Source organism: Fragaria vesca, unplaced genomic scaffold (genome assembly GCF_000184155.1).
Source record: "Fragaria vesca subsp. vesca unplaced genomic scaffold, FraVesHawaii_1.0 scf0513155, whole genome shotgun sequence".
NCBI lineage: Eukaryota > Viridiplantae > Streptophyta > Magnoliopsida > Rosales > Rosaceae > Fragaria > Fragaria vesca.
Genome location: NW_004443447.1, coordinates 323489 through 336229, shown reverse-complemented (window position 1 = coordinate 336229; position 12741 = coordinate 323489). Strand labels below are relative to the sequence as shown.

The window sequence follows — 12741 nt, the reverse complement described above, 5'->3', positions numbered from 1 at the left end:
GCACAACAACTTTCATAACTAAGACGAAGATCAATTTCAAGCATAAACAAGGTAATCAAAGCAAAACAGAAAAACCCCAATTCAAGAACCCGAGAATTTCAAACCTTTGATTCTCCTTACCAAGATCGAATTAGGTTGAATCCTTTTTTAGGGTTTGCTATCCAAGGGAAGACCTTTCAAAAGAGACAAGAATCTCGGGCTATGGTGGCCAGAGAAGGAAGTTCTGGCCAAAGTACCAAAATATGACGTCGCTGCCTTCACGGGGTTGTTGTCAACGAATGGCGGCAATGTAGGGTCAGATACCAACTCAGGTACGTAGAGGGAGGTCTCAGCTTCAGTTTGACACCGGCCTTGCAGTCCATCTTGGTCGGACAACGACGACTTCGCCGCTGGTTCGAGAGAGACTGGGAAGAAGAGAGAGAAAATGATTTCTGACTTTACTACCTTGTCCTTTCCACTTTTGGTAACTTTCTCCTTTTATGCTACCACTTCCAATATAGAAACTTTGGTTTTTAGACTGTAATTTCTTCATATGAACTCCGTTTTAGACGTGCCACGTGTCCACCAACTCGGTTTAACATCCTCTACGACTTCCATGAAGGGAGTTTTCTCAAATTTTAGACGAAAGAGAAAGTCAACTTTTGGAGCCTTAAATAGTTCGAAAATGGTAAAAATAAAAATGAAGTCGTTTACGATCCAACTGACAGTAAACGGGTCAATTAAGGTCAGGGGCGTTACATATTCACTGGGACCTAAAGATATATCTTTATTTATATATTTCTTACAATCAGAGGCTCTATCTTTTTGGTGGCATAATGGTTTTTGACACGGTCAATGCACTCTGTGTGTCATACCTTGGTGTTTTTACAAATACTTTTGTGGCAGGCTCCTCATGGTGGCTAGTATTGATGTGCAGTAGTTACTGTCCCAAGCAAATGTACTAGTCATCTTTATTGAGCCATGTATCATCAGTTAGACTAACATTATTAATTTGTTAGTTGTCTAATGATTTTATGCGTATAGGCAGACAAATCTAGAATGAACTATACCCCAAACGTCCGTCCTTTGATGTTGGACCGGTATGGCCATTAAACATCTGACCCGACCAAGACGAAGGCGGCTCAAGGATGTTTGGGGTGAACAAGACTCGAAGACAACGACGACCTTTATGTCTATAAGCAAGTGCAGGCTAACGAGGTTCTTCTTCTTCCTATTGTGGAAGGAGGTCCGAACAAGATGAATATGACGGCAAAGACGCTAATGAGTGCCGGTGATGTAAAGTCGGCAAAGACAAAACTTTCGGTGGTCATGATCGAAGAGATAGACTAGGGGCCCATGGTCTTTGAAGGCTCAAATGCAGTGCCCATATCAATTATGAGGCCTAGCTGGGTGTCCGAGAAGAATGGTGCTTGGTTGTGGGCCGAAGCATGGACCAAAGTCATGCAAGCTGGCTTCGTATTTGGGAGCCTGGCAAATCAAGGGCAAGAAGGAGGAATTTTATTTTCTTTAATTTCTCAGCCTACAAACTATGCTTTCATTAGTGAGCCTAAGGTTTCGAATATAGGTAGTCTATCTTACATATCACTGTAATTTTAGGATTGGAAGCCTTGCCTATCGTAGGTGGTAGCGGGTGTATATGTAGTTGTTATCTTGACATGAATTCAATGAAATGATTATCATTTTCTTCAAACTATAAGGGGCGAATCCGTGACAACCCAAATTATGGTCTTGATTACACTCCAAATATTGTTTGTATTCTAAAAGAATTAGTAAGTAGTCTTGAATCTTAACCGTTAATTGTCATTAGATCTAATGGACTATATATGAAGCATAATCGAGACTAATTTATACACCACAGTTCAAACATACGATGCAATCTTAGTCATTTATTTTCATTTATATGTAAGGACCAACATCAATATGTATAATATGTAACACGACGTAATACCTTCCCATATATTAACCACGCCCTCGTTTTTTTAGTCGGAGTATTAATGACGTACTTGTTTAATAAGACATGATATTAAGAGCATCTCCTACCGTAAGTCAAATTTCAAGCCAAATTTAGCTTACAAAACAAAAATATTCTATACAATCTTTTTTTAGCTTACCAAATTCTCCCACCATAAGCTAAATCCTTAGCTAAATTAATAGTATTTTGGCCTAAGAAGCACTCTCACCGTAAGATAAATCGTTAGGTAAAATAATTTCTTTTTATTTTGTCATTTATTTGTTTAATTCAATAATTAATCATGAAAAAGATTTTATGTAAAATATATTCGATATGAGGCTCATATGAAAGATCTCGTCGAGATCATCGTGATGGTATAAAATTTTGTTAGCAACAAATATGTAATTTAGATGCTAGTGTAAATTAAAAGAACAATATCTAAAGTTGAATAAAATAATATTTAGTTTTAGCCTACCAACCCCATAAGTCAAATTTGGCTTACAAAACAAAATAGCTTAAGCTAAATTTTTTACCTTAAGAATTGTAATTTGACTAATGATGGGAGTATCTATAGGTTAAATTTGGTTTTTTAGCCTAAGAAATCTGGCTGTCTTGTGTAATGGAAAAAAAAGAAATAGTATAGTGAATTAGCTTAGTCAGCCGACCTGCGGTAAAATTTCTCCGGGAAGTAAAAATGGAGGGAGAGGCAGAAATGCGAAAAGAACAAGCCAACTACTAAGTTGACTGCCTAATAACATCTCCCATCATGGAGACACGCTTTCCTTGCAGGCAGCCTCTCCTCCTCGTCCTCCTCCTCCTCGTCCTATTATTGGTTGAGGTTGAGGAAGACGATGCCCATAAATCACCCTCTTCAATCCCTTTTACATTTTCTTTTCCTCTTTTGTTGCCAAAAATTCCTACCTTATTCCAATCCATTCGTTCCTTCCTTCCTTTTGCTTACACCCATTATAGCATGATCTATCAATGGTCTGTTTTCTTTAAAAGATGATCAAGAAACCCCAAAAGAAGGGGATATGCCATCTGGGCTTTGAAGATTTTGATCATTTTATGGCATATCTGAAAACTGGGGATTGATTCAATTCGCATGTGGCCATTGAAGATTTGATTTTTGGGGAAGAATTGGGTATTCTCTGTATTGGAAGTTTTGATTCTGGGAGGAATGTCTGGTAGTGCTAGCGCCCAAGTGGGTTTGAAATGTTATGATTCTTTGGGGACAATGGATGTGACGAAATGGGATTTCGTTAGATGAGAGAGTTTTGACGCTTCTTTTGTGTTTTTTCTGTGTTTCTTGAAGTTCACGGAAGATATGATTTAACTAATCGTTCAACAGTGACATCCAAATCACATTTTTATTGGCAGTTTGAGAGTGATTTGTTCTTCTTTTGCTATCAGAGGTTATGTGCAGAAGAAGAAGAACAAGTCTCACTCACTCTCTGGGAATAACACAGTGAGATTCATACCGTTACAACCAACTCCCTTTTCAGAAGCTGCTGTGGGGTAGTTGTCTCTGGTTTGGTAAAAGGAACCAACGACCTCTTTTCATGTATATACAACATAGCTGTTTCCATCTCTCAAAGTCTTTATCTCTGTGCAAGGGTGGATTAAGGATTTGGTGTCTTGCGTTTTTGGTTTATTTTGTACTCAGTTGTAGTATTCTCTCAATTTTGGGGTGGTGATGAAGTTTCTAAGCGTTATGGGGAACTCTTTCGGATGCTCAGCATCAGGGGAGCGGTTGGTTTCAGCTGCAAGAGATGGAGATCTTCAAGAGGCCAAGGCCCTGTTGGAATGTAATCCTCGTCTAGCGAGGTACTCCACTTTTGGTGTTCGTAATTCACCACTCCATTATTCTGCAGCTCAGGGCCACCATGAGGTATATGTTTATCAATTGTCTGTTACATAGATTGATCTCATTGTGTTTTACACTGTGGCTATCTGGTTTTGATGTGATTGTGTTTTTTCCGGTGTCCCTTAGATAGTTACGCTCTTGCTTGAGTCTGGAGTTGATATTAATCTCAGGAATTATCGTGGTCAGGTAATATTTGAAATGTAAAACTTTCAACATCATATCAATACGACATTTTTTTTTATTAATATGGCGGTTGGACCTCGTTAAAATTGCTATCTGTCAAAACATTTATACTGTGCTTTAAATCCTGATGTACAGACTGCTTTGATGCAAGCTTGCCAACATGGTCATTGGGAGGTTGTTCTGACCTTGATTCTGTTTAAAGCCACTGTAAGACAGTATACACATAAGCAACTTTTCCGATGATCGTTTCATGATAATGTGGTTAAGAAATTTGACATTCTTGTAAACTGGATGTAGATTCACAGAGCAGATTATCTGAATGGGGGTACTGCACTCCACTTGGCTGCTTTAAATGGTCATACTCGGTGCATCAGAATCCTCCTTGCTGATTACATTCCCAGCATTCCGGATTTTTGGAGCATGTTAAGGAATGCATTAGAGAAAGAAGAGCCAATTACAGAGTTTGATCATGAGTAATTCAATATCCATTTCATTTTTTACATTCCACATACATTCCAATACTCTTTATTGATTTAATTTCATTTCCCATTTCCAGTGTTTTGGGTCAGATAATTAATAGGCCTGCTGATGGAGGAATCACTGCTCTGCATATGGCAGCACTAAATGGTCATCTTGAAACTGTACAACTACTTTTGGATTTGGGGGCTTCTATATGTGCAGTTACTGTGGAAGATGGAGCTACAATTGATTTAATAGGTAAAAAGCTTAATTCATCTATTTCCAGCGGCATTGTTCAATTATGATTCAAATAATTGGAAATCTGTTATGGCTTAACATCAATTTATCACTTTACCATGGTAAATCAATTGAATTGTATTAGAATATTGACATTAGATCAGGCACATTTAGTATACCATGGATTCAATTTTGGATCTAAGCCTGCTGGCAAACTCTTTAAATATATTTCCTTTATAGAAACAGATCACAATCATACTGATGCATTTCTGAATTATCTAAGGAGACATTTTTTCAACTTTTTTCTTTCATATAATCACATGATGTTGTTAATTATTATCATTGAAGATTTAAGACTCCCATCATTCCCTCATTATTTTGCAGTTACATCTCCGATAACTTACCACTTTTATTTGCAGGGGCTGGAAGCACAGCCCTACATTATGCTGCATGCGGAGGAAATACCCAGTGTTGTCAAGTATGCGCTTAGTTTTGTTAAATAAATGCTCTAAAATGCTACATCCTTACAGACATCATGATGATTCTTACTAATGTTTGATGCTTTGGTCAGATTCTGATTTCCAGAGGTGCCAATCTGAAAGCTGAAAATGCAAACGGGTATTTTTCCAACTCCAGTTTTGATTTATTAGAAAATCTACTGTATTGAAAACTATCATAGCTCTTTAAATAATACTTTGACCTATTTTAAATGGATTCCACAATGTTGGTGTTGGTACATGTCCCTAAATTCATTTGTCTAGTGGAAACTATTATCTGCCTTAGACGGATCACTGAGAGGATATCCATTTAAATTTGGAATTCCACATTAAAAGCCTTTCGAAATTAGTTTATTCTCAAAGTATTCTTGGTTATAATAAATAGATAAAAATACTCTCATCTTTCCTCAAACGTATTTTTTTTTTCCTGATGTCATGTTTCGTTGCTTTTGTTGGTTTCTTTTGATTTATCCAGATGGAATTAAATTCACACTGTTGTTCTTTTCTCATAATAAGCTCAAGAATAAGTTCCTGTAGCAATTATCTAAAAATCAAAACATTTTTTATCATTAACATTATAATAGAATTTGTCTTGCTTTAGTCCAAGTGTTTATTTGGTTCTCCGATATGATTTATCAGAGCCTCATTTCAGGAGGTTCTGAGTTTGGATCTTCCAAGCCCCATATGGCCAAAAATCTCGTTTCATTTTGTTGATTTGTGGGGTGAGGGTGGGGTTGCACCAATATCTTTCTGTCTCCCTTCATCCATCTGCTTTTCTTATATACTCTGATCAAGCAATACTGATCCTGTAAATCTCAACAAAGTGAACAATTATATGGATGCCCAATTCGAAAAATCTAATCATATGACAGTAATGTTTATGTGTTAGTTCAATGATCTGTTGTATCTTTCCCTTGAAACAATGAGTTGTTTTATGATTTCGTACTATTTTAAATTTCTATCAGCAGTTCCTGAAGAGATTAGTTGTATACCCTTATTTACTAGGTTGTAATAGTGGCTCTAGTTCTACTGAGATACTTGAACAATTTTGGTAAGCCTCAGTTTTGTGTTTTGTTCACTCACTATCAGTTCTTAACTGAGGCTGTTGTATTTTGTTATTTCTTCAAAGATGGACGCCCTTGATGGTGGCTCGTTCATGGCATAGAGATTGGCTTGAGGAAGTCCTTAGTTCAGAGCAAGAAGGCCAGCAGTCACAGATACTTCAAAGTCTTCCTTCACCATACCTATCCCTTCCTGTTATGAGCATTGTGAAGATTGCTAGGCAAGTAATTTTGTTAACTCTATTGCCTAAATACTACACTGAAGAACTATTTGTAATATCTATACTCATTCTATTAAGAATTCTGTAACTCTAACCGTCTCACATCATGGGATCAGGTAAAGAAATAAACAAACAAACCAAAAGCTATATCATGTGGAAGCGTTTATATGCTACCACAGTCAACAAGTTCTAGCTGATATGAGTTTAAGCTGAAATTATTATTAAACCAAAAGCTTGGCTAAGAACATGAGCTCTTAGATCAACTTAGTCTTCTTGGTGCTTGAAACCGTCATTTATTCATGCTTTTACTCCATGTGAATAAGTTTCAATTGTAAATATCTCTTTGTAAGATGTTTCTCATCACTTAATTTTGTGATATATATTGACACAAGGAAGTTTGACAAATTGTATGGCTCAGAAAACTTACATTTGTTAGTAATGCAGAAAATGCTTTATACTGTCAAATAAACTCGTTTGTTTTGGTTTTATTTCCTATAGCATAAGGCTTTTTTTCCCTATGCTCTGTTTCTCTTGAACTGTGTTATAACATATTTGGTGATAAGACTGATAACTAATTTGGGTTTGTAAACTTCAACCTTATACTCTAGTCTTGCTGACATTTTCAGAGAATGTGGATGGAGGAACAACGATTCTTTACATGCATGCGAAGATCCATGCGTTGTCTGTTTGGAAAGACAGTGCACCGTGGCTGCAGAAGGTAAATTTCTCTTAAAAGACTGTCACAACTATCTGTCTCTGTCTAAACTTTGTGATGTGTATTTGAATACAATTAGACAAGATTTGGATTGTTGAAGTGACTAGTTCTGGGGTCACAACTCAATCTTTGCATTTAAAGCTTGCTTTAGGTTTTTGCTGAAATTGTTTGTTTGGAAATTTCCTGAAAAGTTAATGGTCTGTTCTTCTCTCCATCGGAACAATAGGGCCATTTTGCTCATTACTAAGCTTTTTGATCAGATGAAATATAACCAAGGTATATATATTTGATCATCAGAATAATGAGCATTCTTAATGCCCGTTTACCAAATGAAATGAATGAAGTGTACTGGTGGAGAAGAAGAGAAGCAAGCAAAAGGCTTTTATAAAAAATCTTGTAAACTTGAAAAGGGGTAGTGGTGTCGAGAAAATGAATGAAGTGTAACCAGCATTCTTTTGGCAAATTGAAATACAAACTTGCATTGTGAGGGTTCATAATAAGTACTGGTGATGCAGTAATACTATATTTAGTCTGGCTTAGAGGCAATATATACCATTAGCCTGGCTAGAGGCAAATGCATTTACTGAATGCTGTATATTTTGTTGAGTGCAATGGTCAGTTTCCATGTTAAGGCTACTGAACACAGTAAATGGCTTCACCTACAGTAGGAATCTTATCATGTTAAAAGGAAACCTTTGTCCATTTAACTGGAAAGTGCTGTTATAGCTGAACACAGTAAATTGCTTCACCTACAGTATGAATCCTGTTATGTTAAAACTTAAAAGGAAGCCTTTGTCCATTTAACAGAAAAGTTTTGTTATGCTCTCTCTCTCTCTCTCTCTCTCTCTCTCTCTCTCCTGCTATTCACGGAGGGAGAACTTCTAGATCATATCATACATTAGATTGGTCATTGTTCTACGGTGCCCCGGACAGGTGTTAAGGTTGTACAGCATAAGGTAGTAATGAATTGCAGTTTCTGTGTTCCCAATAGGAGTTGGCCCTCTAAAGGTTTGGATAATAGGAGCTGCTAATTAATGGTTGTTTTCTTTAGATTGTTTTTCAATTGGACATTCCTTTTGTGTGGCTCTACGTTGATGTTTCTTTGAAAAGTGAGATGACTTCAAATTCAAGAAGGCAGCCCTTCTTTCGTTATTTGTTTAGGATCACTTGTATCTTCATGTACTTGATTTTGGCTGTTAAAACTTCCTTTGAAGCCTCTTATATATAGAGGATACTGATGGTGAACTGAGGTGTAGTTTGGAGGGCATCTGTTTTGAGGTGGTGTACCCTTGGAATCTAGATGAAGTTACCCTGCTAATTAATGGAATGAGTTACATGTATTGGGTACGTCAAACCAAAGAAAAGTTTAGTATCACCAATTCACCATGGTAAGTTGAAAATGGAAAAGAGCGATGAGTACCTCTGAGAACGTGAAGCTACCACATGAATGAATTTCAGACAGAAATAGACTGAACTAATAACAGCCTTTGAGTTCAGCAAACTTGTTATTATACATAGATAATTTCCTGTTTATGAAAATTCTCAGTTAATTGCACACTAGGTAACACTTGGTTTCTTTTGAATATATATTTTTTTTCTTGTGGTTCTATTGGCATATAGTTCTGTTATGTATAAATTTTACTGTCTCCAAGGACAATGACAGATTTCATGGTGCAGGTTGTGATCATGAGTTCTGCACAAGTTGTGCCTTGTATCTTTGTTCTACAAACTGCAGCACGACTGCAGCTCGTGGTCCCTTGGGATCAATCGCATGTCCTCTATGCCGGAATGGCATAGTTTCATTTGTGAAGCTTCTAAAAGTAAGACCAATGGGGAAGGGTCCGGCAAAAACTAGTTTATCCCTATCATTTTGCAGCTGTTCTATCGAGGAACCAGAGACAACCTCCTCAATAACCACCCCATTATGCAAGCCCAGTTTTCGTTCCTCTCGAAAATCTTCGCTGGGATATTTCCGGTCCCAAAGCTTCCAGAAGTTCACATCGATCAAAGTCGCCCACAGCCTCTGCATGGGAGGAGGAGGGGTTTCAAACATTACTACTTGTTTGATTCCCTGCTCTGCTCGTAGCTGTTCGAGATCAGGCTTCAGAAGAACAACTTCTCAGCCTGAGGGTAGAAGGTCATGGCTTTGTGCACTCAATCAACAAGCAATGACTAGCAGCGGAGGTTGAATAACATTGTTTTAATTCTTCTTTTCTTTGAATTTTTTTTATCTCGAGTTTTAAGTGATTTTCCATCTCATTGTTGTCTATAGTGTGACTGAAAATCATTTGCTACTGGGCTGATAATTGGAAGGGCTGTAAATATACATTCATTGAAAAGAAATCTGTACCAAGAAAAATGAAAAAGAAAAAGAAAAATCTCAAGTGAATTCACTGACCGAGTTTGAGCCAATCAAACTGTTTGTGCATCATATTCTGAACTGAAGTTCATCTGATTGAACTTGGGGATCTAGCTTACAAGCTAGAAATGTTTTACCTTGTTTTGTCAGCAAAATGACATGTAACTCACCCTACATAAATATTTCGGAGTATGGTGGATACAAAGCATGTTTACTGGTCTCAGGCCAGGAATGCAGTATAACAAATATTCCCAGGAACTACGTTTACTGGTCTTTTTGCTCGTAACTACACTACCTGAGGGTACATACATTACATAAAGCCATAAAGGTATCAAACGTATGCAGAGAGAAATCAGAACTATTATTCAATCCAATATTACAGCAGTTTTTACATTACTTAAGATGATACATCATATCTTAATATTGAATAAATAAAAGTGCAGTCGGAGTTCATATCTTGGTACATAAAGCAGTTAGAATTCATATCTTGGTACATAAAGCAGAGAGAAATCTGAACTATTATTCAATCCAATATTATAGCAGTTTTTACATTACTTGAGATGATACACATGCATGTATCATATCCTAATATTGAATAAATAAAAGTGCCGCCGGAGTTCATATCTTGGTACATAAAGCAGTTAGAGTTCATATCTTGGTACATAAAGCTCAAGAGGGATAGACAATAAAGGTTAAGAAGGGTGTAGAGGGAGGTTAGAGAGGCAATAGACAGATCGAAAAGTCTTGCAAGGTCAAGAAAATGAGACAGGAAGAAATTATAAGACATTTAACCAAAAGCGAGATGAAAATGCAAAGAAAAATGGTGAGAACACCGGTGAAGAAGGAACCATAGAGGGAAGAAGTAAAAACTATGAGAGAAAAATCGGAAATACAGAATACAAGAGGGGAAAAAAAAAAAAGGGTTGAAAAGCTCAGTTAGGATAGCACCATCAAATAACAATTAACTTCACAGTCTGAAGCTGAGGCTGCTGCTGCGGCTTCTCCTTCATTCTCCATTTGTGGTATTCGATCCAAGAAATTGGAAGTAACTTCTCAAGTGAAAGCAAGTCCATTTTGACCAGCAAATTAGGAGAAGAGAAAGAAAAGACAGGAGGCATTGAGTTGAAGAGGGACTAGTGTCTACTTATCAGGTGTGCTGTGAAGTGATGTAAATGGGTAAGAACTAAAAAGACATGGTTTGTGAAGAGATGGATGGGGGGTTATATATAGTGAAATCAGAGAGATCGAGAACAGAAATGAGGAGGAAATAAATTAAAATAAAACAGAAAGGGCTGACATATGTTCCAAATATGTTTTTATTATACATCTAGAGCATCAGATTGGTCAGTGGGGTTGTCTATATATATATATATATATAGAGAGAGAGAGAGAGTATTTATTGGGAATATGAGATATATGTATTGCATGGTGTGGTAGTAGTGACTAGTGATATGAGATAAGGGGGAAGAGTGAGGGAGTGAGGGAGTAGACTGCAGAAGAAAGCTGCAGAGAGGTGTGATGAGTAGTAATGTGACTTACCATCCTTCTCTGTCTTTCTGACTCTCTTCTGTCTCGTATCTTTTACCTTCTCGATTACGCAATTCAATTCATTCGAAAGAATAAAAGGTTTCACAGATTTTTCAAGCTTCTCAGAATTCAAATGCATGCCAACATTGGATAAAAAAACACAAGTGAGAAGCAAACACTGTATAAGGTTGAATTGGTTGTGCAATAACGAAGGCATGTAAGTTTGTAAGAGAGAAACAGTAAGCATGGAAAGGACAAAGGGGTTTGTTTGACTATATAGCAAAGCCCAAAGGGGCAAATCCTCACAATAAATTTGCCTTTATGATTCTTCATCATTCCCTGTCCATATGTTATGGACCATATGCATTACTGTGTGGGGTTTGAATTTTCTGATCGTCTGATGCATATGGTGTTGCTGATACCAAATTCCTGCTGGGTTTCAGAAGATCTTCAATGCAAATTATTCATGGCATTATTAATGTGGTATTTTGAATTTTATTAACAACATGCAAAGCTTTCATAAAAAGGGTGATTATAATCATTTAGAAAGCGACCACTTTAGCCAGAAAGTAAGCAGCAAATCTGGTAATGGCAATTCAGCTTTGATTTACTCGACGTATTATTGTGTAGTGACTGGTTCAACTTTGTTTTTACCAAAAGAAACCTAATGCTACCCTATATATATTTGACAAGATTATCTTGCCATAATCACCCGAGTATCAAGATTAATTGCAATGTTCAAGGCCACAACATAAGTCACAAGTCATAACCTAGCTTGCTTCAGAGCTCTGAGGTCTGATACTCATATGAGAAATCCAATGTAGAAATAGGATCAATAGACTGGCCAAATAAGATCTTTTGGTGCTTGTAGAGTTGTAGTAGATGAGTTGAAAAAAATAACCATAAAACAGCTTTGCAAATAAAGCTGCATATATGGCTACAAAAACCCAGAATCAAGATGAGTTTTTCTTTTCCAATGCATGATCTTTCTCCTTCCATCATTTCTTTATTGTGTAGCTTTGTGTTGTATGGGACTGTATTGCAATATTGTATTGTTTAGGAGCTTAGCCAATTGCTAGGGCTAGCTAGGAGGTAGCTAGGGTTTATCTTTTCCCTCTGTGTGTATGAGTTGTTGCTTCAGTTCTGGTGAGAAGAGATAGGAGAGAGCAATTATTCCAGTACTGGGTTTTTGACAGACATTACACTAGTATGAGAATAATGAACTTTCCAGATTCAACTGTGGAAGAGAAGAGAGTGTAGTCCACACAACTCATAAACACAGATGAAGCATGATTCTTCAAAGTTTTGGGCGCGTGGGTGAAGTGAGGGTTAGGATCTTTTTCCAGAAAATGGGTCAGACTTTAAATTTTGGTAATCATCACGACCTTTGTGATGGGACAATACATGGTCAATCAATCAGTCTCTTTTTTAGTTTTTCTTGATTAATTTTTATCTATTATATTTATTGTTTTTATTTACTTCTATTAATTTTTTAATTGATATTGCTGCCGTCTACGTAAGACTAAAAAAAAATATAATTCCAACGAGCAATAATGAGTGTCAGTAACATGCATTCTACGCCACTGATGCAGTGCTACTGCAATGTCTAGAATCTGATGCCCATTACACGCTTATGTGTCTGATGAGAATATCTTACGTGCGAC

The 12741-nt window shown here is 36.9% G+C and overlaps 1 protein-coding gene across 1 annotated transcript; it reads left to right on the top strand.

Moving 5' to 3' along the window:
* The first annotated feature begins 3365 nt into the window (after positions 1-3365).
* LOC101311066 (E3 ubiquitin-protein ligase XBAT32-like) lies at positions 3366-9579 on the top strand. Its single transcript, XM_004309894.1, has 10 exons — positions 3366-3842; positions 3945-4004; positions 4137-4208; positions 4299-4474; positions 4558-4718; positions 5117-5175; positions 5269-5315; positions 6324-6476; positions 7103-7194; positions 8869-9579. Exons 1-10 carry the CDS (start codon positions 3648-3650, stop codon positions 9378-9380), a joined length of 1527 nt encoding a protein of 508 aa, XP_004309942.1. The 5' UTR covers positions 3366-3647; the 3' UTR covers positions 9381-9579.
* The last annotated feature ends 3162 nt before the right edge of the window (positions 9580-12741 follow it).